The 26,670-nt window shown below is 41.9% G+C and overlaps 1 protein-coding gene across 2 annotated transcripts in view; it reads right to left on the reverse strand.

Moving 5' to 3' along the window:
- The window catches only part of TNRC6A (trinucleotide repeat containing adaptor 6A), a 180,001-nt gene that overhangs the window by 13,398 nt on the left and 139,933 nt on the right, over positions 1–26,670 (reverse strand). Inside the window, exons 6-18 of one of the 2 annotated variants that reach the window (XM_068969082.1) lie at positions 18,824–21,400; positions 17,428–17,604; positions 16,551–16,726; positions 15,390–15,422; positions 13,792–13,872; positions 13,410–13,461; positions 9,211–9,353; positions 8,670–8,816; positions 8,367–8,504; positions 8,140–8,268; positions 7,604–7,681; positions 7,132–7,342; positions 3,860–3,991 (exon numbers count right to left, since the gene is read on the reverse strand). In XM_068969082.1, the coding sequence (XP_068825183.1) occupies positions 3,860–3,991; positions 7,132–7,342; positions 7,604–7,681; positions 8,140–8,268; positions 8,367–8,504; positions 8,670–8,816; positions 9,211–9,353; positions 13,410–13,461; positions 13,792–13,872; positions 15,390–15,422; positions 16,551–16,726; positions 17,428–17,604; positions 18,824–21,400 (4,074 nt within the window). The remainder of the gene's footprint in view (positions 1–3,859; positions 3,992–7,131; positions 7,343–7,603; positions 7,682–8,139; positions 8,269–8,366; positions 8,505–8,669; positions 8,817–9,210; positions 9,354–13,409; positions 13,462–13,791; positions 13,873–15,389; positions 15,423–16,550; positions 16,727–17,427; positions 17,605–18,823; positions 21,401–26,670) is intronic. The other variant, XM_068969083.1, reaches the window with a different exon arrangement.

A 26,670-nucleotide genomic window follows, 5' to 3' on the forward strand; every position in this document is an offset into this window, starting at 1 on the left:
TGCCAGCGTTTATGATAACAACGGGACTTGTGGTGAACATCTGTTCTGTGCATGGGGCCTGGGTCATGCTCTTTTTGTCTCAACACAGAGGGAACCCAAAACAAAATGATTCGGAAATCTTGGCAATCACAGAAAAAAAGAGTTATGTATGTAGGGTCTGCAGGGTGCTGGAGACTGACACGCAGGTGTGTTCACGACTATACAACTGATTCCCGATAAAAACTGAGGACACTAAGGCTTGAGTGAGCTTCTCTGCTTGGCAATACTTTGTACACGTTCTCACACACTGCTGCTGGGAGAATCAAGTTCAAGAGATTGCCCCGAGAGGGGACGACAACAGAAAGCTTCTCTTAGTTTCTCCTGGACTCTCTCCTATGCACCTTTTGCCTTTGCTGACTCTAGGCTGTGTTCTTTTGCTGTAACAAACCATAACCATGAGTATTACAGCTTTTCTGAGTTCTGTGAGTTCTTTAGGGAAACTAGTGTACCTGGGGATCTCTGACACAGACAGTTCTCTTGACTTTGCCCTTTCTTCTCAGCTCCACAACTATCTTACCAGCCCGCTAAGCTTCACTAGATGGAGATAAAAATAGAACCCGTGTAAGACTGTGATGCGAGTTATCACAGCCAGCCAAACCTTTCCCACAGGCCTCTCCTGTCTCCAGCCCATCTCTGACGTGAGCCTGAATACTGCGATCAGATCACTCCCCCTTAAAAAGTGATCTCTACACTCCTCTGCTACTATTAGAAAAACAGCCCCCGTTTTCTAGGCATAGAACTACAAATGCAGTAGGGCCAACCAGGTTTTATAAACAAGTGAAGCAAGCTGCCTTTTGAAAAAAAAAAAATCCCATGGTCCTTCCTCAAGTAAAAACACAACTTCAGGGAAATATCCTCTGGTTAGGGAGTATAGAAAAATATTTCTCCACCAGTGGGAGGGAAGATCCAAGTGGGAGGGGAGTGGGAAGAATGAGCAAGTGAGCACAGGGCAGCAGCCACTCAGCTCGGGACGGTGACGGCGCTGGAGCTCGGTGCCGGCAGAGCTTTCCATTCCGCAGAGATGCCAGAAATCTGAACACGAAACTCTGTGAATGTTTAAACGGATGCTGGTTCCAAGAAAATTATTTTCAAAATAGTGAGGGTCTAACAGCACGTAACACACAGACCCGCCATTTGGGGATCACTCCCAAAATACATGAAGTTAGATCCCAATTTTATTTTTATAAGGGGAAAAAAACCGAACTGCACCAAAATATTAACAACAGAAATAAAATGATTAACATTTCCCTTTGTAAAGAAAACAGAAAACAAAGCAAACAAAAAGAATGCGCCTGAGAAGAAGACTCCAAATCTCCACCAGGATGAAGAGATATAGAAGAGAAGGAAAAGAACCACGGAGCAAACAGGAGGAGTTCAGGGAGAAAATGACAGTGTCATCAACCAGAGTGACTACAACACGGAAAAGCGCCTTCACGCAACAGACTGAAAAGCTTAGAAAACAAAAGCACAACCTTTTGAAACCTGAAATTTAGAGGGAATTTAGCCAGCATTTTTAATAACTATAAATGGAGTATAACCTTAAAAAACTGTGAATCACTATACTGGACGCTTGTAACTTATGTGATACTGTATAATCAACTCTATATTAAGAAAGAAGAATAGGAACTTACACCGAAGCAAAGGGAAAGCATCAACTTCCTCTTTATTCTGAAGAGAATGTTACTAGAACATGTTCATTAGACTGCTATGTATACAGGTATAAAAGTATTTACTGTCTAAGCTATTTACTAAAAAACTTAACAATTCACTGCTCACATTCCAGGTTTATGCAGAATTAAACAATAAAATGCATGGTAAAAAAAAAATGATAAAAAGCAGGTAAAAGTTTAAAGAAAGAGAAGAGAAGACAGGAGCTTTATGCTATCTCATCGCATCCTCAATAGTTTACGCTGTTTCCTTTCCACTTCACAGATGCAAACACTATGCAAGAACTACGATCAAATCCCAAGTCTGACTTCAAAACCTACGCTGCATGACGACACACCATTTACACAAGGCATGTTATATCCCGGTATGCCCTGGGTAAGCATACCAAGCACTTGAGAATATGATAAATATTGTAACAGCAGTGCAAGGAAGGAAATATTTCATTTTTACAAAGAAACTGAGGCTTAGACATGGAAAAATTTATTTTAACGAGAAGACAGACAATTGTAAGGTAGAAACACTTCTCTGGGTCTCTGCATCCTATCTCTCCACCCATTCTCCTCCATGTTTCTTTATTCCTGGTGGCTCCAAGATTCTGTCTGTATTCCCTTCTATGCTCCATCATTCTGGGCAACCTCGTCCATGTCCATGACATCAACATTCTGATGAATACCAAATCTTACTCCAGCCCAGATTTTTCTTCTGAATACTAGGCCTCTACTAGGCTTGTCCATGTTGAGCTATTTCCAAAATATTAACATCACACTCTAAAATCAAGCCATTATCTGTCCCAGCAGGCCTGTTTCACTTCCTTCATTTCCTCTACCAATAAATGCACTATCGTCCACTCATCCTTTCACCTAGGAAAGGTTCCCCGAGCGCTGCAGTGCGCTCAGTGGGACTAGGTGAGCAAAGCACAGACTCACTCCTCCCTGTGACGGAGACAGGCCTAGATGGATACTAACATAAGACAGATACGCAGACGAGGTGCTATTCCAGCACAAAGCCTGGAGGAGGCTTCTTGAGAATGACCTTTGAGCCCAGGGTGAGGTGTAAGACTGGACTGAGGAAGGAGATAAACACAGGAGGCGCATTACAGATACTCGTGTATTTGCAGAATGAGCGAAGTTAGTTACCCAGTCCCTCTGTCCTTAATTCTAATGCTCCCCTCAAGGCACTCCCTCTTTTCATGTCTCCCTCCTTCTCACTCTGGCTCCTTTAAGCCTTGGCACCTTTAGGTGGCCACGCGTTTCAGCTTTAGAGTGATTTTTCAGGCACAGAAGCTTTCCTTGACTGCCCCATGCCTACTACTGCGGCTGTACCCTGCTCCCCCTCTCTCGCTTGGGCTGTCAACCCCCACACATGCCCGTGTGGCAGAACTCACCAGGCTATCCAGTCTCTGAACTTTTCTCACGTTACCCTCTCCATGTTTCTCCAGTCCTTTGGCAAACTCTCGAAGACTCGGTTCAGAGGAGCCCCTGTTTAAAGCCTTTGTAGACCTGCCACACCCATGGTTTGTTACTCCTTACTCACTTTTCCAATGGAGTTACAATCTTATACTGTTTATCCTTTTATATGTATTAATTCTCAGAGCACCTGTCACAGCGAACTCAAGTTGTTTACACGTTTATTTTTGCTACCAAACAATGAGCTCCTTCAGGGCAAGTACTTTCACCTGCACACTCAACTCTATGCACATATGTACACCCGAATCTATTTATTCCAGGTGGCTGAGCACAGCTCTTGGAAAGCAGAAACTATTTCATTAACATTTACTAAATGAATGGATATGAAACTATCAGAAATCAAGTTTTGTTTTCTTTTAATGGTGTAAGTCTTTAATCCCTTACGTCAGACTGAACTGAATAAATGGTAAGTAGAACATTAAAACAGTAAAGTAAGAGTAAAAAATTAAACGACCATCTAAAGAGGGAATAAGTAAAAAAATAAATGTGTACTCTGACCTCTATTTTTCACAACAGCACAATAAAGGTCTTTTATTTTAACTAAGATTCAATAAATAAAGCACTTTTTAATAATGAGGAAAGGTTCTTAAGAGAATTTAGTTATGAAAATATATATTTAAAAATAAGGCCTAACTTTAGTATTTGACAGGTTTTAGAAAGTCAGAATATAAGAATGTATCTTATACCATGTTTGCTGGAGTTTTGATCCAAAGATGTGTTCACAGAAATGCTGTCCACTGTAGTCCACTTCCTCAGTCTTGACTGTGGCTCTTTAATACTGTTCATATCCATATTTACATTCAAGTTTGAGTTCAAGCCTAAAAATAAGATGACAATTTTTAAAAACCACTTTATAAAAATATGGCGCATTCTCCTTCTGGTACCACAACTTTCATTTTCTAGAAAAACATACGCAGTTAATCTAATGTTTTCAATCCTGTCTAATGTTCCTTAATAAATATCCTGCAAACGTGGCACAGCCAAATGATTAAAGACAAAGGCAAGGCAGGCAGGACAGATACTCTGGGCTCCTGGCCAAGGTCACGCAGAAACGTCGTCAGAAGAAAGAGCCTGGCTAGGGTACCAGAGAAAGTAATACACAGAAATTCTAAAGAGCTAGCTAACACTCAATAATATAAAATTTTAAACCTAAAGAAATTCTGAAGAGCTAGGTAATACTCCATAATATACATTTTTAAACCACAAAACTGTCAGTACTATACTTGCATTAACTGTGGAAAACTAAATTCTCAGGCAGCCAAGTATTTGTTTATCTACTAAAATATATCTCTTTAGAAATTTCCCAACAGTACCACGCATGAAGAATTACAAATGATCGTGTTCATTTGCTAACTTTTGCTTATAAACAACAATTTTCAACTGCCTTACCCACCAAAGGATACTGTTATTTAAAAGTAAAACTGTCCTGCTGTAAGGGCAGGACTGTACCTAAGGGCAAGACGCTTATATCGCAAGGCGCAACCTGATTTGCTTGTGACACATATCGGCCTTAGATATTCTCTTGGAACAAAGATGGAAATTTCTATCTTAGTCACTGACCATTAAGCCAGTGTTTCCTGAAGTGTGATCCTGGGGACCATCATCTACAGAATAACTGAGATGCTCGTTAAAAATGAAAACTTTCCAATTCCCTGCTTCTACTGCAGAGGGCACAGGTTTGATCCCTAGTTTGGGAACTAAGATACCACAAGTCATGCAATGAGTCCAAAAAAAAAAAAAGAATTGATGACAGATGTTTTCTTTAGCTGAAATATGCACAGGGTAAGAAATTAAAAGCATATAAATGGGCACACAATGAAAAGTAAGTCAAGATGAGTTCTTAAAAAGTATGTGAGGTTCTATTACTTCTCTGCTTAAATCTTTCCAGTGCTGAAATCCACACTAACATTCCATATGCCATCCAAAAAAAAAAAAAAAAAGGAAATAAATTTAAAAAAAGAAAGAAAACTTTTCAGCAAGAGCCAGAATCTTTGTTTAATACATCCAAATGGTTCTTTAAAGTTTCAAAATAAATGGTTTTTAGATACTGGGTCTGGTGGAGAGTCCATGTGATACTAGGTCAAACTTAAAACTTTAATAATATAAATTCGCTAATATTACCCCTATTTGGAAAAAGTAATTAAATTTACTGCCCTCTGGACTCACCATTTAGACTCAGTAGGCGGAAAGCTTTTCAGGTGAAGGTTTAGACAGTAAATCTCTTAGACTCAGTGGGTCACACGGTCTGAGTGTCTTTATGCAACTCTGTTGTAGCACAAAAGCAGCTAAGAAATACATTAACCAAAGGGCATGGCTGTGTTCCAATAAAATTTTATTTACAAAATCAGGCAGCTAGACAAATTTGACCGATGGACTGTAGTTTGCCAGTGCCTGAGTTAGACAACCACACTGGCGCTTGCCTGGGTTAAAGCAGGCTTCCTAATCAGGGGAAAGTCTCTTGCTCTGAGGCTGGCCAGGATAGAAAGTGCTTATTTAGAAACTTATCTCCTCAGTGGCCCAATCTATATGCTCAGTATGTAATCACACAGTGAGAGTCACTTCCTTTCACTAGTGAGACCAAAACCTCTCAATGTACACCTGAGTATTCTTTTATCACCATACTGCTGTCTCTGGGAGGACATGGCCTCTATGGTATTCACCAAACAGACAAAGGAATGTAAAAAGATTGCTGCTGCTGCTGCTGCTAAGTCACTTCAGTGGTGTCCGACTCTGTGCAACGCCACAGACGGCAGCCCACCAGGGATTGCCAGGTAAGAACACTGGAGTGGGTTGCCATTTCCTTCTCCAATGCATGAAAGTGAAAAGTGAAAGTGAAGTCGGTCAGTCATGTCTGACTCAGCGACCCCATGGACGGCAGCCTACCAGCCTCCTCCATCCATGGGATTTTGCAGGCAAGAGTACTGGAGTGGGGTGCCATTAGTTCCATCGATGTCCTAGCTGAGTCCATAACGAAACCAGGGAGAGCTGAGTTATGTATCAGGTCCAGCCAACATGAAATGGGAGCAGGGATAACAGCAGGCCCAACCTCCGCCCACAGCCCAGAACATGCTAGTTAACTGAACATCTTCAACAAAGTTGGGCTAGTAACCAAAGAAGCTGGTTTACAAAAGAGAAAGAAATAGGAAAACAAACAGGGTGCGAATGATCAAAGGTCAAAAGATATTCAAAGGCACAAGAAGAAAAGGGACGACCTAAGGAAGAAGACAAATAAACCTGAAATTCCCAGAGGGAACAAAAAACCTGGAGACATAAGAAGAGAGGGGTTGGGGGGAAGCAAATGTAAACGCGATGAAAGCAATTTCTTCTCTCATCCCTATTTTTTACATTCATGCCAGTAATTTACTGTAAACGTTTACACAAGAGTTAAAATTTCAGATGTCACGGTTCCAAGTTATTTCTACAAAGCAGCAAAGCTCAAAATTCCTCTGGTGTGCTGTAATAATTTCAGTCCTCCCCTCCCCTTCATACCCTATAATGAAGATATCTGAGTCTTAAAAAGAAATATATGTCATGCTAACTCATTTCAAACGAGCATCTGACTCTCTCTGACCCCATGGACTGCAGCCCACCAGGATCCTCTGTCTGTGGGATTTCCCAGCCAAGAATACCGAAGTGGGCTGCCATTTCCTTCTCCAGGGGATCTTCCTGACCCAGGAATCGAACCACGTCTCTTGCATCTCCTGCACTGGCAGGTGGATTCTTACCACTGCACCAACGGAGCATGGGCTTCGTGGAATGTGTAATTTTCCTGAACAGAGAGAGACGTTCCTGAAGTAAGGAGAGAGGCTAATGCTAGAAGAAGTGTGGCCACTCAGAGATGGAGCAGCTAAAGAACCACGTGGCGCTCACGAGAGAAAAACTGGACAGGTCAGAAAGCAAGAGCTCAACTTGTGATCACCAAGCACCAGCCCAATGCTTTGGCCAAGGAGAAACCCACCTATAGGGAAGTTGCTGAAAGCATTTATTGGTGACGGCCCTTTTTGCAGCTCAGGTGTAGTGTGGGGCATGACATTTTCAAGGAAAGACTTCATGGCTGGCTGATGGAGTGACTGCTGCTGAGATGGCGGAGTTTGCTGCTTCACCAACAGGTTTGGATCAAGCTGACGAGATTGTTGCATCATCTGCTGCTGCACACTAAGAGGTCGACCCTTAAAAAGACAAAATGATTGGGGAAAATTGGGGAGAGCAGTCTTTACAGATACCTTAGAGCCCCCCTTCATTTTTGAATTCAGTTCCTTCTCATCAGGAAGGTGAAGAATCACTGTCCACCAGTTAATAAGACTTCCAGGCAGACAGAAGACTTAATAGTGTTTTCCATTATATTTTAATACAGGCATTTCAACTGCCTCGTCACAATGGAATTGAGCTAAGGTGAGTGTGAGCAAAGCAAGGGGAAGGACCACATCTACCTGCTGGTCTTGCTGCTGCCGGTTCCCAGAAGGCACGCTTCTCTGACTCTGCGCCCTTTGCTGCTGCGCTAACAATCGCTGGAAGGAAAAGTGCAAACAGGTCGTCAGCATCACATCATCACAGACAAGTGTGCCGCAGAGTGACTGTGGCAGAGGGACCTACAAAGGCATGGCTCCATCGAGTCGATGCCCACACGCCCTGCCTCATCCAGTATCATCTCTTGTTTGGACTCGCTGGCCTCCAGCCATTCTGGTGAATTCAGTCCTTTGCTCAATCCAAACTTCCACTTCATCAGGTAAACGTTTCCCAATCATCCTACTCTCACGGCCACACCAGACTTGGCTGGGCTTGCTCACACCACATCCTGCCCTTCCAGTTTACCATCTGCCTTCACTTAAGAGACTAGAAGCTCCCTGAGGGCCACGACTATGCCCACTCTGTCTACTGAAAAACACTTTCTGCGCAGACTCTAGTGTGGAGTTCACAGTAGACAACGAATGTACGCTGAATAAGGCTGTGATTCTATCCCACTTACCTGTAACTGGGAGATCTGAGAAAGCTGGTTTAGTTGGGATAGCTGGTTCAGCATGGCTACCTGCTGAGGGCCAAAGAGCGGATTCAGGCCACCGTTGTTTGGTGCATACTTCAGCAATGAAACTGGAACCTGAGGATCACAGTGGTGAGTTAACTATGTTGATAAAAGAAACTCAAGCTCAGAATACACAAAACACAGTAGAGAGTCTAATGGAAAAGCTTATTCACCTGAGGGGAGAGTAATGGAGGAGGCACTTGAGCACGGAGACTAGGCTGAGATGAACTGAGAGGTTGTGCTGGAGGCTGCTGCATGCCCCGGGGTTGTGCTGCTGTGTTTCCAACACCAAACATACTGGGATTGCCATTCTACAAAAACAAACCGCCACCACCAAATAACACTGGGATCCTTTAGGGACTAACATCCCATTACCACACACTGTAATTCTGATTTAAACACAGCAACTACATGTAAGAGAGCTCTTATTACTTATACAAATCAACAGAGAGCCTGAAATACACGTGTGGACTTACCTGTCTAACAGAATTCAAGTTTTGCATACCCAGCCCTGCTATGGAGCCCAGGGCCTGGTTAGGTAGTGCACTATTTGAAGGGGGAAGCTTCATGCTTTGACTGGACATAAACTGCATGTTTTGGGATTCATCTGCTACAATGCCATCCTGATTGGACAGACAGAAAGACGTGCAACACCAGCCAAGCAAACAAGTGGAAGGGAGAAATCATTGCAGCAACAGGAGAGAAGTCACATGACATTCCAGCATCAACAGGAAACAGGTAGAGAACAGAAGAGATCAGATTAGTGTTAATTCTAGAGCACACAAAAAGAACCAAACATATTTTACAGGGTTAAGAGGAAAATATGAATACAATCCCTGTAATCAACTGCGACATAAAAGGACAGTGAACTACAAGCCCAGTAATATTTGGAACTGGGTCAGAGCACTTCATATTATATTAAATGTTCTAAACTATTAATGAGAAATTATGCTATGAAGTGTATTGCTTTCTTGGCCACAGGGGTAAAACAAGACAGAAAACAGACAGACAACTTACCTTATCAAAATAAGGACTGCGCTCCATGGAAGACTCTTTGGAAATCTGAGGCCGAGAACCAGGGCCTTTCCCGACCGTTCGATTGTAATCACCAATATTTAGGCTATGTTTCTCTATCTCCATTCGTTTGTCTTGTAACATTCCTAACAAATGCAGGAAATTATGTCATCAAGTAGGCAGAGAATTAACCTATTTAGTTTCAGATAAATTTACAATAGAAAGAGAAATACTTCCAAACCAAAATGACTTCCGCCTTGACATGTGAAAAACGCAGTAGCATTTAATAAGCCTTACATTCCTCACAAGTTAGGTTTAGCAGACACTATTATTTTATTGAACCAAATAACTTGACAACAGACTAGTAAAGAGAAAGGTAAGATATCGCTGGTCATCTCAAATCTGCTTCGTTTTATAACAACAACACAGTTTCTAGTAACAAACACCAGGAACAGCACCGTGACTAACCATCACCCAGCAGATGCTTACAATGTGCCAGGCACTGCTGTGAACATACATTCTCATTTAATGCTGATAACTCTACTATCATCACCCCATTCAGCAGATGGGAAAGATCTTCCTCTCCCTAAGGGCTTGCTCTGCTCTCCTCACTGACTTTTCTGCAATAAATATGACCTCCTCTCATGGTATCCCTGTGTCTAGCAACAATCTGTGCTTGACACAGCCAGCTCCCAGGCTACCATCCTAAACAAAGCTCTAACTTCACATCCTTACCATATTATGCCTGTCCGGAGTCCTCCTCTCTCCAAGCTGAGCCCACTTCTTTGTTTCTTTGATGTTGGGATATACTCAGTATGTTCAAGGTCTCAGTCTTTCAACTCTCTTCAAACTGGCCTCCCTTAGGCTTATTCACCATCAAGGTGACCCTCAAATACCAACGTCTACTCTGACCTGACGCCTGTGCTCAGTGGCACATCTTCAACCACCTGCTGGGCACTGTCACTTGAATGCCCCTTCGTCACTTCTAACCGGAAAAACCAAGCACGATATTGCCCTTCGATCTCATGGGGCTCAGAGGCAGTGTCTTTGCTCTCCTAGTCACACAAACTTGAGACCCTGGTTTTCAACTTGTTAAAATTGCAGTCCATTCCCTTGTTCCTTAGGCTCCATCCTCAGATCTCACCCACAATTTCTTTGCAACTGCTGTCCTCCTTTGAGAGAGCTGCTGCTGTTGCCACCATGACACACCCACCTTTACCACCCTCATTTTAGGCAAGTGGAAAGGAAAAATTTTTAACAAAAGGAAGTAGAGTCGCTCAGTCATGTCTGACTCTTGTGACTCCATGAATTATAGCCCACCAGGTTCCTCTGTCCATGGGATTCTCCAGGCAAGAATACTGGAGTGGGTTGCCATTCCCTTCTCCAGGGGATCTTCTCGACCCAGGGACTGAACCCGGGGCTGCTGCATTGCAAGCACATTCTTTACTGTCTGAGCCACCAAAAGGAAAGTATTCTTCAATAAGCATTTGCAACAAATTCTTTCCTGTTCCCTTTCTCTCTGTTAATTCACTGAAACATCCAAGATAGCCATTTTCAACTCTTTTCCTCACTTTTGACATCTAACCTAGGCAACTTTTCTCTCAAATCTCTAAGTTGTTCTTTCCTAAAAATCCACATTATTTTTGCCTACCTAATAAAATCTTTTTTAAAAAAGGTAGTGTGATATATCCTCTTCCCAAACCATTCCTCCATTCGGCATCACTTCAGAAACCATCTGAGCTCCAAATGTGGCAGCTTTCCCTTGACCAATCGTATAAGAAGGCCCTTAGCCCTTGGCTAAGTTACCAGTGACACTCCTCCTAACCTCCAGGGTCAAATCCATACCAGGACAATCACTTGTTCCATTTCTCCTGATATCTTTCCTTAAATGCCATTTTTTGCCCCTGGACTTTGTCTTTGGTCTATCACTCTAAGCCTCTAGTCAACCCCTCCTTTTTTTAAACTTTTTAAATTTTTTGGCCACACCACGCAGCTTGCAGGACCTTAGTTCCCCAACCAGAGAACCTAGGCCCATGGCCGTGAAAGCGCAGAGTCCTAACCGCTGTACCAGCAGGGAATTCCCTCCACAACCTATTTTTGAAGCTGTACTACCATTAATGTCTAATTAATTACACTTATTATCTCCAGCCCTACCTTTTATAAGCTCCACACCCAGATTTTTTTTTTACTAGTTACTGGATATCACCACATGATTTTCATAGCAACTTTGAACTCAGCAACCTTGTCTATCCAACCTATTATGTATTTCCTATCTCAAATAATGGCAGTTACTGGTTTCTTGTGTCTCAGCTCCAAATTCACCCTTGTTGACTGCTCTCTGAAACTGTATCTGGGCTCTACATTTTCTTCCTTTGCCAACTGGCACTGAGGTTTTATCAGCAAGGGGCACTGGAGAGACGCTGCAGGCAGAAGTTTTGCCTACTTGCTCTTGGAGGCTTTGGCAGTGCTTCCAGCTTCTCCTGTGCCCTACCCTCACAGTTCAGGGTGGTGAGCCTCACCCGAGGCCAGCTTCTCCCACCATTCCCAAATACCTCCAAGCAGCTCTGTAGCAGTGTCTATGGTGACACAGCCCTCCATGAGAAGCTTGTCCCAGTGCCCTAGAAGGGTAATTGCCAGCAAGTCCCAACAACACAGCATCCCAGCAACTTCTCTTGCCATTCAGTGAGTCATGCGGGAGGCAGGGCCTTGTCCTCATAGGAACAGACACATATTCTGGATATGGATTTTTTTTTTTCCCCCCTTACCATCCATGGTCTCACAGAGGCCTTATCCATCACTCCTCACAGCACTGTCTGGTCAAGAACTCATTTCACAGCAAAGAAAAGAGTAATAATGCGCTTAACTGGTCTTACCACAGATATCCAAAAGTAGCTAGCCAAACTGAAAGGTAGAAGTGGTTACTGAAGACTCAGGTACAAAGCAAACTGAGAGACAACACCCTAAAAGGACGCAGCAAGAATCCAAAGGTGAAAGCAGAAGTGGCCTCTCTCACCATTCACCTAATTAGCAACAGTTCTGCGTGTTACCTATCGCTCATCTATCTGTTAGCTGCACAGGCCGTTTCCTTCTTTCTCTTCGCTTTTTGCATTTTTAAGCTGCTGAAAGTTGACTTTTACAATTTAGTCTCTAGGTTACTTCTTGTATCAGCTATTCGTATATTCTTAGGAGGTCCTGTTACTATCTCTTCCTAGCCAATCCCTCATCAGTCTAACAGTAATTCTTCACATCTGTATTAAACTTTGCCTGTTCAAATTACTATATGGTCCCTCTCCTCCATCTGAACTTAGACTGAACCAGTAACACTATCACCTACAAAACTGTCCAGACAAGAAGGCTGGGAATTATCTTTTACCATACCCTTGTGCTCATCCTCTCTAACAAACTGGTTCAAACAAATTATCAACTTTTACTGATTCTGATCCCTGTATCTCCACTGAATTACGATTCTCCCCACCACCTGTCTTAGCTAAGAGCTATGAAAATTCTCACCAGCTACAGCAACAAAATCTCTAACTGGTTTGCTATGCTTAGTAACTTTCAGTCTTCCTTCGCTGCCAATGTTTTCTGTCCCAAGATTTTCAATCTACAGCCATGATTATTTTTCTAAAACATAAATCCAAATCATTCCATTCTCCTGCTTACAATTCTTTAATCTCTTATTTTCAGAATAAAGCTCAGACACCCAAGTGCCATATGATTTAGCCCTCACCTCGTTTTCTAGCAAATCCACCTAGGAACAGCTTTTACTAACAGCACATTCCCACCACCACAGTCAGTTTCTATCTATTCTTCAACTACAGGGAACTACTTGCCATTTCTCCAATATGGCTTCAGATGCTTCTGTCACTGTATCTGGGCCTTTGTAAAAAGTGTTCCCTAAATTAAGAAAGACTGTCTCACCCAACCTGGATAACTTATTCTTGACAGGACTAAATCTGCAGTAACCTAAGACCAGCAGTACCATTAGCTTAGATTTGCACAGTGATTTATACTTTAAAAGGCACACCAAATCGCATAATCCCCACATTCTAATGTACGCCAAAGAGAATAGAACACTGAAGCAGAAACCCAGAGCTCCCTCTCCTGGTTGAGGTCAATGCTCTTTCAGTTGGATTATGCCACAGGTGAGTCTCCCTATCAATGATGAATATGAAACTCAAGCTGATTTAATTTTTTCTCACCTCCAGAAAGGTCCATCTTATTGCTCTGTACGTTTTCTTCTGGCGAGTCTCTCTGAAAAAGAAAAAAGTAGCTTGTCAGTTGACCTTAACTTGCAAACGACAATAAAAGTGAAGCATTTTACTTTATTTATTTGTGAAATTTAAGTGGATCATAAAACCTCATTTTTCATTGCCTCACATGATAAAAAATAATAAAAGAAAATATGTGATCAGTATTTTTAGCTGTAACTATAAAAATAAATAATTCATGGAAAATTTTATTCTAACCTCAGCATATTCATAGCGACTCAGAGAACAATTAAAGAAAACAAAAAAATGAAATTAGGGTAAGTTTATGAACCACCATTAAAAGGGGAGGAGGTTGCTAAGAAAACATACTTACCGAAAAACTGATATTTGAAAACTGTTTAACAAATGGATTTATCCATGCTTCTTCTTGTTTGTTTCCACCTTTCATCATTCCCTTTGTAAAATAAAAGAGCAGAAAGATGCCATGGCCATCTCTATTTATCTGGGTATAGTGATGGATCAATTAAACTTCAAGACAACTCCCAACTCTCATTTTTAGCCAAAACTTTCTCCTCCAACCAACTCTTCTCACAGAGTTGTTAATAATTAAAAATCAACTTATTTGATTTTCAACTTCCTTTGCTCCAGTCCTCTGGTATAGCTGTAATGCACAGAGAAATCTCTAAGGGCAAGCAGTCAGAAGGAAAAGACAGAAGCAAAGGGCCTTGATGACCCACAGAAAGTAAACAGGTCCTCTGGATAATGGAGAACTGTTCATCAGACAGTTTCCAATATACAAGTGGACTGTGTTCTAAAAAATTAATTATAATTTGGATTTGTAGAATTCTCACACCAAAGCAACGTAAAAATAGTCACTAGGCTCTCAGGTTAGTCCAAAGAAACCAATTAAAACCATAATTTAATTATGCTATGTGCACTGTACTGAAAAAACACCATATGTTTCCATACGAAAGAGTATTTTAAAATTCCAATTTCTGTTGCCAAGAACACAATATCCCCAGCAGCAACTAAAGCTGGGATTCTTCCTACTTGGTGTTGGCTTTCCGTGGCTGGTTGGGGTATAAGGTACGGAAACCACTTGGAAACATGAGCCGAGAGAACAAATGGCCCACGATTAGCAGCCTGGTAGACAGGGAGGCTGGAAGCCACAGAGACCAAGGCCGCCCATAAATGATCACAGAACCATTCTCAGTTTGCTGCCATAATTTCCCTAGCCCGTTGCTACTACCTGTTCCTTCTGACTGTGGAACAGAACACAGCTTCGTAATTTCCCCTTGAAAGCAGGTCTCTGAAGCAAGCATCTAACCCCTTCCAAGGTTTCTGAAGTTGACTTTGATTCCTTTTCCTCTTTTACCCCCACCCCATACTTAACTGGTTGCTAAAATCTGTCTCTTTAATCCCAAATGTCTCTCAAATCAGTCCCTTCTACTAAATATTTATTTCTGCTTCCCAATTCAGGCCGTCCTTTCTAACCTGAATGAATGCAGAAGTTTCCTAAATGAGATCATTAACTTTGGTCTTTCTTCCAATTTTAAAAACTGAACTGATGCTGCCTTTTATTCAGTTTGATTGGCTCCATACATTATGCTAAATAAAGTTCAAATTATCTGGCATGCTACTGAAAACACTTTAGTATCTGCCCCTAATCTAACTGTGGAGTAGACTGTCACCTCTTACCCCCAACAGTCTGTATTTCAGGCTACCACTTTTCCTAACACATCCCACTCCCAGGCATCTTCGAAACTCAAGCTAACACTCCTTAGAGCACTCCTCACACCCCCATACGAAACCCTGAGCTCCCTGACGTATGCGCTTATCCTAGTGTTTCTGAACCCCCAGCACTAAGCACAGTACCTGGCACACAGCAGAGGCTAAATAAATATTTGCAGTTGCTTTCTAAAAGATTTTTACTAGTAGAAACAAAGGAGAAAGAGTAAAAAGGCTACACACCCTTTCCCTTCTCCTTTTTTTGCCACTCAGACCCTGTAAGGAAAGACAAAGTCACAAAACAGCATGGTCCAGTGGGAAGAACACAGGGTTTGGAACTGGAAGACCTAAACTTAAATCCTTGCTCTGTCACTAGTTATGCAACTTGGGGCAAGCCACCACCTTTTCCAGTTTCAAACTCCTTATCAGTATTCTATCTCAGAAAGTTATGAGGATCAAATGATTTATGTAAAATACGGGAAAATGATTCATACGCTATATGGTGAGGCAACAGGCAATTGCAGCCCAATGAAGAAAAATCTTCAAAATGAAAATGACAGGTCCTAGACTTAGAGCCCCAGGCTCAAAAGGGAGGGACCCTGGCCATGGGCTACTGGTATCTGACTTCTGAGGTCCCTCAAAAAGAATTCATTCTCAAACAGGTTGGAAAGGATGTATCAAAATCACCTGGGGGGACTAAGCACATATTTTGAAAATGAGCCCCAAGAAAATCTGACACTAGTCTTCTCAAACTTGGCTCTGCATCAGAAACACTTGGCGAGCTTGTTGGGAACAAGAAACTTGGCTCAATTTCCAAAACAACAGTAGGCCTAGGGTATAGGAAATTACACTTTTAACAAAGGCCTTACAATTCTGATGCAGAGCCAGGTCTGGAATAAGGTTTGTCTACATATAAAAGCAAAACCAAGCGCTCTACTCATTCCTAGAGATTTCAGTCCCAGGACCTTACTGAGTAGAGAAGGGACGAAGATGGGGGATGAATAAGGAGCATGGAAACTCTGGGTAACTCGGAGGCTCGGGGCTCCAGGCGAGCGGTGGAATGGGAGATGGACTGGCAGTGGGACAGGAGGCGTCAGCAGGCAGGTCTGCCCTTCTCTTCATCCTCCCCACTGCAGGCACCATCCTGGGGTGAGGGGCTGTCCCAGGTAGCACTGGTGGAGGGGGGAGGAGGCGAGAGATGCCAAGCTGTAGCCGTGGGGAGAAAGGACCTTCCTGTGGTCCTAGGTCTCTCTAGGTGGCTGCCCACACAGGAAGCTCTACCTAAGCTGGGGACTGCCTGGACTATACTGACTGCCATAAGTGGGCAGGCAAGCACGTAATCTTCTGTGGGGAAACTACCTTTGGAATTTAAAGTTTCAAGGGCTTTGCCCTTGAAATGTTTACCTTCGAAGACATTTTCTTTGTATATGGTGGCCAATTTAAAGATGAATTAAGCTCTTGAGATGAATTACTATTCCACATTCCAATCTCTACATCTTCTTCCTCTTCCCAGCCAGTGGGGCGATTTCCAGGCAAGGGCATATCATCACCACACCAGCCGTCTTGCATAGATTTTGGCCCTGATTGTGGATTTGTGACAAAAAGAAACACGCTACAGTCAAACAATTCTTTCCGGAGGATGAGCACTCATTAACGGGGCAGAGCGGGGGACAACCTAGAGACCCTCTTTCATTTCCCTTCCCAGGTTTGCATGGCAAAAATGTATGTTAAATACTGAGCTAAAAGCTAAACAAGAATTTATTTTTAGTAACATTTTCAATAAAACACTTCTCATGCTTTTACAAATCAGAGGGTTCCTAAACATGGGACATTGGTGGCATTCATGTTCATATTTGCTTAGGGACACGAGGATGAATGGAATTTTAAAAAATTCATCTTAATACATGTTTTTAAAGAGAATGGCCCAGAAGTACAGCATGCAGGTCAGAAGCAAAAAGTATCTCATCTCTATACTTGGTCTTTGGAATCCCTACAAGAATAGTAACAATGTCTGTCTGAATATTAAGGGTCCTTCCTGAACTCTGCTCATTATCTGTACAGTATTTAGAGACCTGTCTGGTACCTGAGCCAGACCACTTGGATATGTGCCCCCAAGACTATTATACTCAGTCTCTTGTGTTGGATAGCATGAAAGTTGCTTGACAATTACAATAATATGTGGATACATTATCAACATCATAAACGTTATCCCATTACTTAATTACAGTCAATGAGATCACCACTGCTATCCAACGGAAACCAGGAATTATCAGTAACTTACCAGATTTGCTTAATGTTTGTGGACCAACAGAGCTGGAGCCCCACGTGGATGTGCTGGATGCCGCAGCAATGGGTTCGCCCCAGCTAGGCCCACTGTCTACGGGTTTACCCCAGGCTGAAGTACCATTATCCACAGTTGTGGCTGGAGTTGAAGTCTCCCCCCAGGGCTCACCCCAGCCTTTAGAAAGTGTGGGAAAAGAAGTCATCAGCAGGTTGAAGGGGTAATAAGGAATACTTAGGGAACAAAAGAAGACCTTCACATCAGTGTATTAAATAATGATGCTGTGATGGGCAAAAAGGATGGCCTCTGTTTTAGGTAAAGAAGACAAATAATTTTCCATTATTATAATCTAACTATAATTTTTTTTCACCTCTTCTTTCAGAATTGCCTTCAAGGTGCACAGCAGATTCTTTTGAATAATCTTAATTATGGTAAGTCATCCTCCTTTGAGGATGAATTTAATTCCTAGAAAAGCCAAGTCATTCTGAGTCAAACCTAGTCAAGCAGGTGATCAAGCTGGCTAACAGAATGTGTATAAACCTTCTATTGTAACTACAACCTTTCAACATCACTGTTCTGGAAAATGTAGTTTAATATAAGACTAATGATAGGTAGGCATCCTACTTGTATATGCTGGACAACGCTTCTTAAAATTTATTAGGCTGTCCAAAGCCAACCATAATCAACAAAGGCTAAGCTAAGCCATAAATACATTGTTTTAAAAGAACCACAACAGCCTTCCCCTTAAGATACATACACATTTCTTCTTAGAATTAAATCTAAATTAATAATAATACTCAGAAAAAAGAATTAGGTGCTGAAATGTTAGTTCATGAAAACACTTCTGTCTCTACATCCAACAGGATTATTATTCAACGAAACCTCCATTAAAAAGACAGCACATCTCAATAACAACTAGTGAAAAATGTCATTGTCACACGCATACACGCTGTATTCAACATGCCTACTTAAATAAATCCCTTCTATGGCCAATTATAGTATCTAGATTTTTAGAGGACTGTACTTTTAGGTACTTAGTTTTATTTCTGGGGATAGTCAAATAATAAAACCAAAATGTTAACGGCTCAAGTCAGAAAAAGTGAGATGAGGAAAGTGTACAGTATTCCCACTTGACGTCCCTTTTCCAATTCTGCCGTCTATAACTTTCTGGATAGAGAATGGAGTACGTGGGATTCACAGCCAATACTACCAAAGGCAGAGCCGTTTCCTGACAGTAACACCTTCCCCATAATCTTCTTCCCTACAAACTTCTCCTGGATTAGAGTTAAAAAAAATTGGTTTGTGTGCACATCCAAAAACATTAAATTGAAACAAGGCTCCTGCGACTGTGAAGCACTATGAGAAACAATCAAGACTGCAGAAAACGAGAACTTACCGGAGCCACCGCTTGCCTCTTTGTTTGAGATGGTACCTGCAGACGGTAGCAACTGGTGTACCTGTGCTTGCTGGTCTGAGCGGCTGCTGCCATTTGGGACGTTTTTGTTCCACATGTTCACATTTTTGTAGTTGTATTTGCTGGGATCTCCCCAAGCTGAAGTCCCATCGTCAATCTCCATTTTGCGACGTATGGATTCTGGGGATGGCTCCTCCCAGCCCGTGGGTTCTTCCTCTTTCGCTGGGGCTGGCATAGGTCCTCCCAGCCAGCCTGTACCAGGAGGTTTGCCTGTCGCCGGCGGGATGCCCCAAGATCCGACAATGTCTTGTTGCTTGTTCCAGTCTGGAGAACTGACCGGCTTTGATGAATCTCCCCAACCTAGAGACTGATTAGACTTTGGAGGGTCTCCCCATCCCTGGGAAGGATTCGGTTTAGAAGATTCGTCCCAGCCTGATGAATTATTTGGATTAATGTTATTTCCCCATGTAAAAGAACTGGTTTTACCGAGTTCATTCCAACCAGAAACAGACCTATCACTGTCACTACCTCCTGAGCTAGACTTCTTGTTAGCCTCTCCCCAATGGTTACTCCTTGAAGTTTCTCCCCAGTTATCACTGGCAGAGACGGACCACCCTTGGTTTGACTTTTGTCCATCACCCCATCCCTGTTTGTTCTTTTGCGAATCATTCCACGCGGACTTCTCTTCTTTGCAGTTCCCCCACTGATTGCTCTTGACCATTCCTGTAGCAGCAGAGTCATCTTCCCATCCCCCCTGGCAGCTTGAGCCTTTGGAATCTCCCCACCTCAGAGCAGGTTTGGGATCTCCCCACCCCGATACAGATGAGGTATCATTACTACTAGGGCTAGTCTTATCTACACATGCCCCTGAGTTAAAAGTCTGTGTTGCAGAGCTTCCCCAGGCCTCTGTCCCATTGTCAGTCTTTCTCTCCCCTCTAGGTGATGTTTCAGTATCCCAGGCAGTATTCTGCTTAATAGGAGTCTGTCCCCAGCCAGAGTTGGACAGGACACGGGGGTCTAAGTCAGTTCTGTTCACAATGCTTTGGAGTAACGTGTGCTGGTCCACTTTTCTTCTCTCTCTGCTCTGATTTTCCCCAGTCGCCTTCTCCTCGAGGCGTCCAGTGCTTTCTGTACTACCTTCACTCTCCACTGTACCTCCCGTTTTGGCCCACACGCTGTTTTGCTCATTCGTCTGAGATGCGGCAGAACCCTGATCCTCTTCCTCAGTAGACTTCCATCCGTTTGTAAACTTCTTACCGTTGCCATCCGCACTGTCACTGGAATGCTGATTGCTAGGCAGTTTGTTCCATTCCACGCTGGGTATATTAGTGCCAGTGTTCTGTGCAGGAGCTCCCCATCCTCTTCGACTTCCTCCAGAATTTGCACCATTTCCCCAGGATGCACTCTGGGAATTCACTGCTCCGGACTCCCACACGCCGCCTCCTTTATTTGTGTTAACTTGAAAGTTAGTGCCCACAGGCCCGTTTATGCCAGGCTGCATCAGAGTTGCATTCACAGTGTCACCATTAGCTTGGCCATTAGGGCTTGAACATTTGTCTCCAGAGTAATTAGAACCATAGGCACCCCATGTAGTACCGTAAGAGCCTCCACTTTTTGACTCTCCATTGCTAAGGTGAGAAAGGGAAGTGCCGTTTACAACCGAGGGAGCCTGTATCTGAGGATGATTCATTGTGCTCACACGCCAGGCCCCTGTATTACTAGGCAGTTCATTATTCTGTACTGAACCGGAGTTTGGTAAACTAGAGGTCATAAAGTTAGTAGTGTTATTTGGTCCAGTCATTTCAGTGGTAATATTTTGAGGTTGACCACTGAATGAAACCTTCTGTGTACCACTTACTTCAGATTCACAAGTTTCCTGAAGGCTTCCCCAGGTACCATGGGTGGAAGCACCACCCACTTTAGAGTTAATACTCTGATTGTTAGGCATCTGGCCTAAGGGACTGCACTGAATATTGATGCCAGAACTACCACTCCCTACAGGCCCTTTTAGGGCAAGTCCGTTGTTCTCTAATACTGGCCAGGCACCATGGTTGCTAGCTGAATTCAAAGTGCTTGGATTTAACCCTCCATTTGATGAAGAACTTACAGTGCCCCAAGCATTCATTCTATTGTTGCTACTTTCCGATTTGCTTTCAGGAGCATCCACAGAGGCCTGACATGTGCTTATTATGGCTCCATGGGAAAAGCCCCACGGCCCAGTGCTATTTCCATGGCCCACATTATTGCTGCTGCTACCAACCACAAACTTGTTCTGGGATCCAAGTCCAGCGCTATTCCGAAGGCCATCATTTTCACCACCTGTGCTCCCTGAAGCCATGATAGTGATGGGTCGCTCTGATTCAGAACTGGAGGCAGAATCAGCATCCATACATTCTGAAACCAACTCCGGATCACTGCCAGGGGCTGAGGGCCATGCTTCTTTTTCAGGGGAGTCGTTCACAACAGCATTCTTACAGTTTGTACTAGAGTCACTTGTAGACGACACAGGTCCCCGCTCTGAATTTTCATAATGGGATCCTGAAGTATTGTGGTTTATATCTAGAATAAAGAAGAAACACAAAAAAATATCAAGTGTTTGGAAAAATGATGAATATATTATAAATGTGTACGGCTCCTCAACAAAATATAACGCTTGGCAATATAATTACAAGGGCACTGGTTATATCCCAGCCACCAACTTTCCATATTCAATAATTAATTCCACATAGGCAGGAAATTTGTTGCTTTGTTCATTATGTTATTCCAAGAGCATAGAGTAGTACCTGGAACATAATAGCTCCTCAATATATATGTGAATGAATGAATGAACATATCAGCAAATAAAGAATTTGGAGTCAGGAAGAACAAGGTAGAAATGATTTATTAGGACGATGGAGCAACCTAGGCTTGGAGGCCCAACCTCAGAAAGAAAGGGGCTGGGATGCAAATGGGAAATGACAAGTGGACAGGCCAAACTTGGTGAAATGTACTAGAAATACATTAGGAATCCTTTTTTATCCACATGTTTTTAGAATAGCTATTTCACACAACTGTTTTGGGTATTATAACAAGTTTGTAAGAATTATAAAGCCTTTTCCATTATATTTGCATTTCATTAGTGTTCAAATTCAATCTGAAAAATACAGCACACAAGTAGAAATATTGCCTTCATAAAAATGTGTTAAGAGTCACGTTTATTAGAAGACAACAAAAAACAGTTGATATGCTAAAGATCAAAGTTATGATTAAAAATTCAACTGCTGACATTGAAGACATTAATGACTGTCATATAATCCTATAAACTTAAGACTTATTGGTATGTATTATCATCTAGTTATTTTATTGCTTATAATATTTTCCCAAATGCATCACTCTCATTCAGTTTAAAAATCTGGTTAAGTCAGGAATCTTCAGAGATAAGATGTGGGCATTTAGACTGTCCTCAGGGGGTTGTTCATACTGTAGTTCTTTACTACAGTAGTTATCAGAATCATATTTAGTGTTTGTAAGTAATACATATGCTTAAGTCATGTCCCAGATATAATGAACCAAACACTAGGTGCTATAAGCCCAGAGAGTAAAATATCACTCATTGTGAGGGTATAGTGAAATGAAAGTCACTCAGTTGTGTCCGACTCTTTGCAACCCCATGGACTGTAACCTTGCCAGGTTCCTTTGTCCATGGACTTCTCCAGGCCAAAATACTGGAGTGGGTAGTCGTTCCCTTCTCCAGAGGATCTTTCCAACCCACGGGACGAATCCAGGCTTTTGGCATTGCAGGGGGATTCTTTACTGTCTGAGGAACCAGAAAAGCCCGTGAGGGTATTGCTGATATGGAAAATCAGATTCAACATGCATCATTATTTCTCAAAGCATAATTGCTAAGCAGCAAAAGGTGAAGAGCCAGAACAAGTAGCAAAAAACAAGGGGGGGGGGGGACTAAACAGAGACCAAAAACGTATACATAACTCATTAAATATATATATTTTCTTAGAAGTTCTCTAAGTGCTTCTGACTTCCACTCTCTAACTAAAAATTACTTGGCAGTTCGAAGCTTCCAAGGAAAGCCTTTCATCTTTCAGTGCCCATGAGGAGGATTTTTCTCAGGAAATAAAGGACACAAAAACATCAGTCTCACTAACAAACAGTGCTTGCACTGCTGGCAATATCATTCAGCATGCTGGAAAGCACAAGCTTTATGTGGAATGCTGTCACTAAATCCTTGAAATAGCCCTAGAGTAGGCATTATCTTCCCTTTACAGATGAAGAAATGGAGGCTCAAGGGCTGTAGAAAATAAGGTGAGAAAATCAGAATTCATCCTAAAGTAAAAAAGCAGGGTGGCTCAGAACATAGCTGGGACTCTAGAGATACCCAGACTGAAGTCTGTGTAGCAGCTGTATGACCAAACTAGTAAGATGGGAATATACACAGTACATACGGACTTCTTTACCTGGTTGTTAGTTAACCTAGTTTCATACGTAAAGTATGCAGCTCACTGCTGGCTTCAAATAAGTGCTCTATGAAGGGCAGTTTGGTGCAGTGACGCAGAGTAAAACTCTCGAAGCCAGCCTGCTTGGGTTTAAAAGTCGCTCTGTTATCTACCAGCTGTGTGACTACAGGTAAGACCCTCAAATCTTCCTGTGCCTTGGACTCTTCATCTATAAAGTGGGAATAGTAATAGTAGTTACCTTACAGAGTTGCAAGGATTAAATGATTGCTAACTAAAATTGCTTTGAACTGTATCTGATTCAGATACAAATGAGGGCCATTATTTTTTCACTAATTAATGTATATCAATGATTATCATAATTTTCAGTCCTATCTGCAAAGTTATTCATTCTACCATACCTCTCTCATAAAGAGCAAAGTTAGAAACCATACACCAACGTGCTTACTTTAAATCTCTACTTAGATATCTCAAAAAGGTTGTTAACTCCTAGATTATACCTCCACAGGTGCCTCCTCTCCAAGGAAAAAGCAAGCCTGCTTCTTTTCCAGTTTTCTTCATCTTGGTAAGTTTTCTAAAACCTAAGATTTACCCTTGATTCTTTCCTGTGAATAGCAAATCCAGAACATCAGCAAGTCCCAAACCTTCCACTTTTCTCCAAATCTAAAACAGTCAAGCCATGGTCTGTAACAAAAGTACTTCTGATCTATTATTTGCGTGCGTGTGTCTCGCCACTTCCCAACAGCAATAAGAAAACAAGACTGAGAAAGACAGACAAAACTACCCAAGTTGAAAACAAAGGAGTGGACCTGGGATTTAACAGTGAAACATAATCAGCATTCCCCTAACAACAGGGAAAAGACAGGAATCTGTTATCAGCACAACTACTCAACTTTGTGCTAGAAGCACAAACTGATGAAATATGACCCCCCAAACGAGGTCAAGATAGTAGAAAAGGAACAAAAAGGGTTAACATGTAAAAAGCCAGTTTTCCTATGCACCAAGAATAACCAACAAGAAAATGGGATGGAAAAGGATCCAAATCATAGGAACCACAAAAAGTATTAAGGAAGCTTTGAAATAAAGTTAACAAAAATATTCAATTAAATTTTATTGTAGGTCATAGCAGATAACCTGATTAAATATAAACTTGCTCCTCAACAGGAAGATATAACAATGTTTCTTCTGAGTTTAATTATAAAAATTTACTAACAAGAGTCAGTAATTTGATTAAAGAGACATAAAAATTCACATAAGACATATAAATAAAATCCGTAAAAGTGGATTAATCTACTTTTATCATGTACTAGTTAAACAGCACTGTCCTATCAGAGTATGTAAGAACAGAAAAATTAATCCAGAAATGGACCCAAGTGTATTATCTAAGGTTATATGCCAAATGTCAGCATTTTAAATCACCGAAAGAAAAGGAATATTCAATACTTTTAAAGATTTCCTAAATGAGATGATCTATCAAAAGTAAATCCAAATGATTCAAGTGTTAAAGATGAAACCATGAATTTGTGATGAGAATTTTGTATACATAAAAGCAAAGAAACCATTAAAAAAAAAAAAAACTTGGCTATTTACAAGAAAGGTAAGGTTTTTTTCTTTTTTTTCTTTTTAATGTCTGAATACATCAAAAGCAAAATGCCCTTTGGAAACCAATCTTTAATGGTAGTGAAACTTTCTCACAATCTGGCTGGCCATGACCTAGTTTTGGAGGAGATTATGGTCCATACCTGCCTTTTGCTGTGTATGCCCATGTATTTTAGGACAATAAGAGATGCCATCAGTAATTATTAGCTAAAACTCTATTTTTAATCTGGAACATACTTGATACTTTCCCAAAAACATAAATTAAGAGGCTACCTCAAAACACTGCATTTACCAACGATAGGTCACAAAGACCACTTTTTGTTATGAAAAACACTTTAGCTTAGACAGAAAAATCTGTGTGTGTGTGGCGGGGGAGGGCGGGGCGGGGCAGGGGGAGTGGGGTGAAAAGTGCAGGACACCTCAGCGATCACAACTAAAACATTTCACAGTTGGAGACTACTTCAGAATTGAAAGAAGTCAAATAATGCACTTCCCTTAACACACAAGGAAGCCAGAGTCCACCACTACAAATGATCTGGAAGATAAACGTGCAGCAACATTAGTAAGGAGAAGACGACAGTCACGCTTTCCCAGGAAACTGAGGAACAGGGAGACTGTAAACCCCTGCACTGGTGGGAGGAAAGTGGACAGTTCAGTTTCACAGTGTAACGCAAAACACAAAATTTAAACCAAGATTTGGAAGGCTGCATTTAACTGAGAAAAAAACATGTGAAAATCAGCACCCCACTCTCAAACAAAATTACGATAGGAAGACTGAGGGCAGCTCTGGTACTATACCCCAAAAAGAATATTAAAAAATAAAAGGATATGCAGAACCTAGAAAAACGGTACAGATGCTTACTTGCAAAACGGAAATAGAGACACAGATGGAGGGAACAAACGTACGGACACAATGGGGGGGAGGCGGGTGGGGAGGTCTGGGATTGGCATATGTGTATTACTATGTATAAAATAGACACCCAATGAGAACTGACTGTTTAGTGCAGGGAACTCTACTCAGTGCTCTGTGGTGACCTAAACGGGAAGGAAATCCAAGGAAGAGGGCATATGTATACTCGTGGCTGACTCACTCTGCGGTACAGCAGAAACGAACACAACATTGCAAACCAACTATATTCCAATTTTTTTAAAAGGGGGTGGGCTGGGAGGGAATTCCAGGCAGTCCAGTGGTTAGGACTCTGCTTTCTCATTACCAAGCGTCTGAGTTCAATCCCTGGATGGGGAATTGAGATCCCGTAAGCCAGGAGGCATGGCCAAAAGGAAAAAAAATAAAAGAAGACTATAGCAGTGTATTACACAGCACCTATTCACAAAGAAGATACCTGGGGTAAAGCAAAGACTGGTGAGAATTCAAGGGAACTGCATAATTCATTCATGAAGAATTTAGATCCAGGAAAATTCATACATTTTTCTAAGTTAAATATGTATCATGTAACCAACGAAATAGCCAAATATATGCTTTCTGCCTTAAAGACTTCCAATCTCACCAGAAAGCAAGTCCTTACAGCATTTCCAGGAAGTATGAGATGTTATCATTTGGAATATGAGAGAACTTCAGAGGCACAATTTCAAACAGCACTTGAGCGAGAAAGTGAAAAATGTTTTCCTTAGTTATTCTAATCTCTAGTCCAGGCGCTGGCAAAGGTTTTCTGTGAAGGTCCAATTAACAACTATTTTAGGTTCTGCCAGCCAAACAGTCTCTGTGGTGACTACTCTACCACAGTAGCTGGAAAGCAGCCACAGATAACATGTGAACAAATA

Source organism: Capricornis sumatraensis, chromosome 3 (assembly GCF_032405125.1).
Source record: "Capricornis sumatraensis isolate serow.1 chromosome 3, serow.2, whole genome shotgun sequence".
Taxonomy (NCBI): domain Eukaryota; kingdom Metazoa; phylum Chordata; class Mammalia; order Artiodactyla; family Bovidae; genus Capricornis; species Capricornis sumatraensis.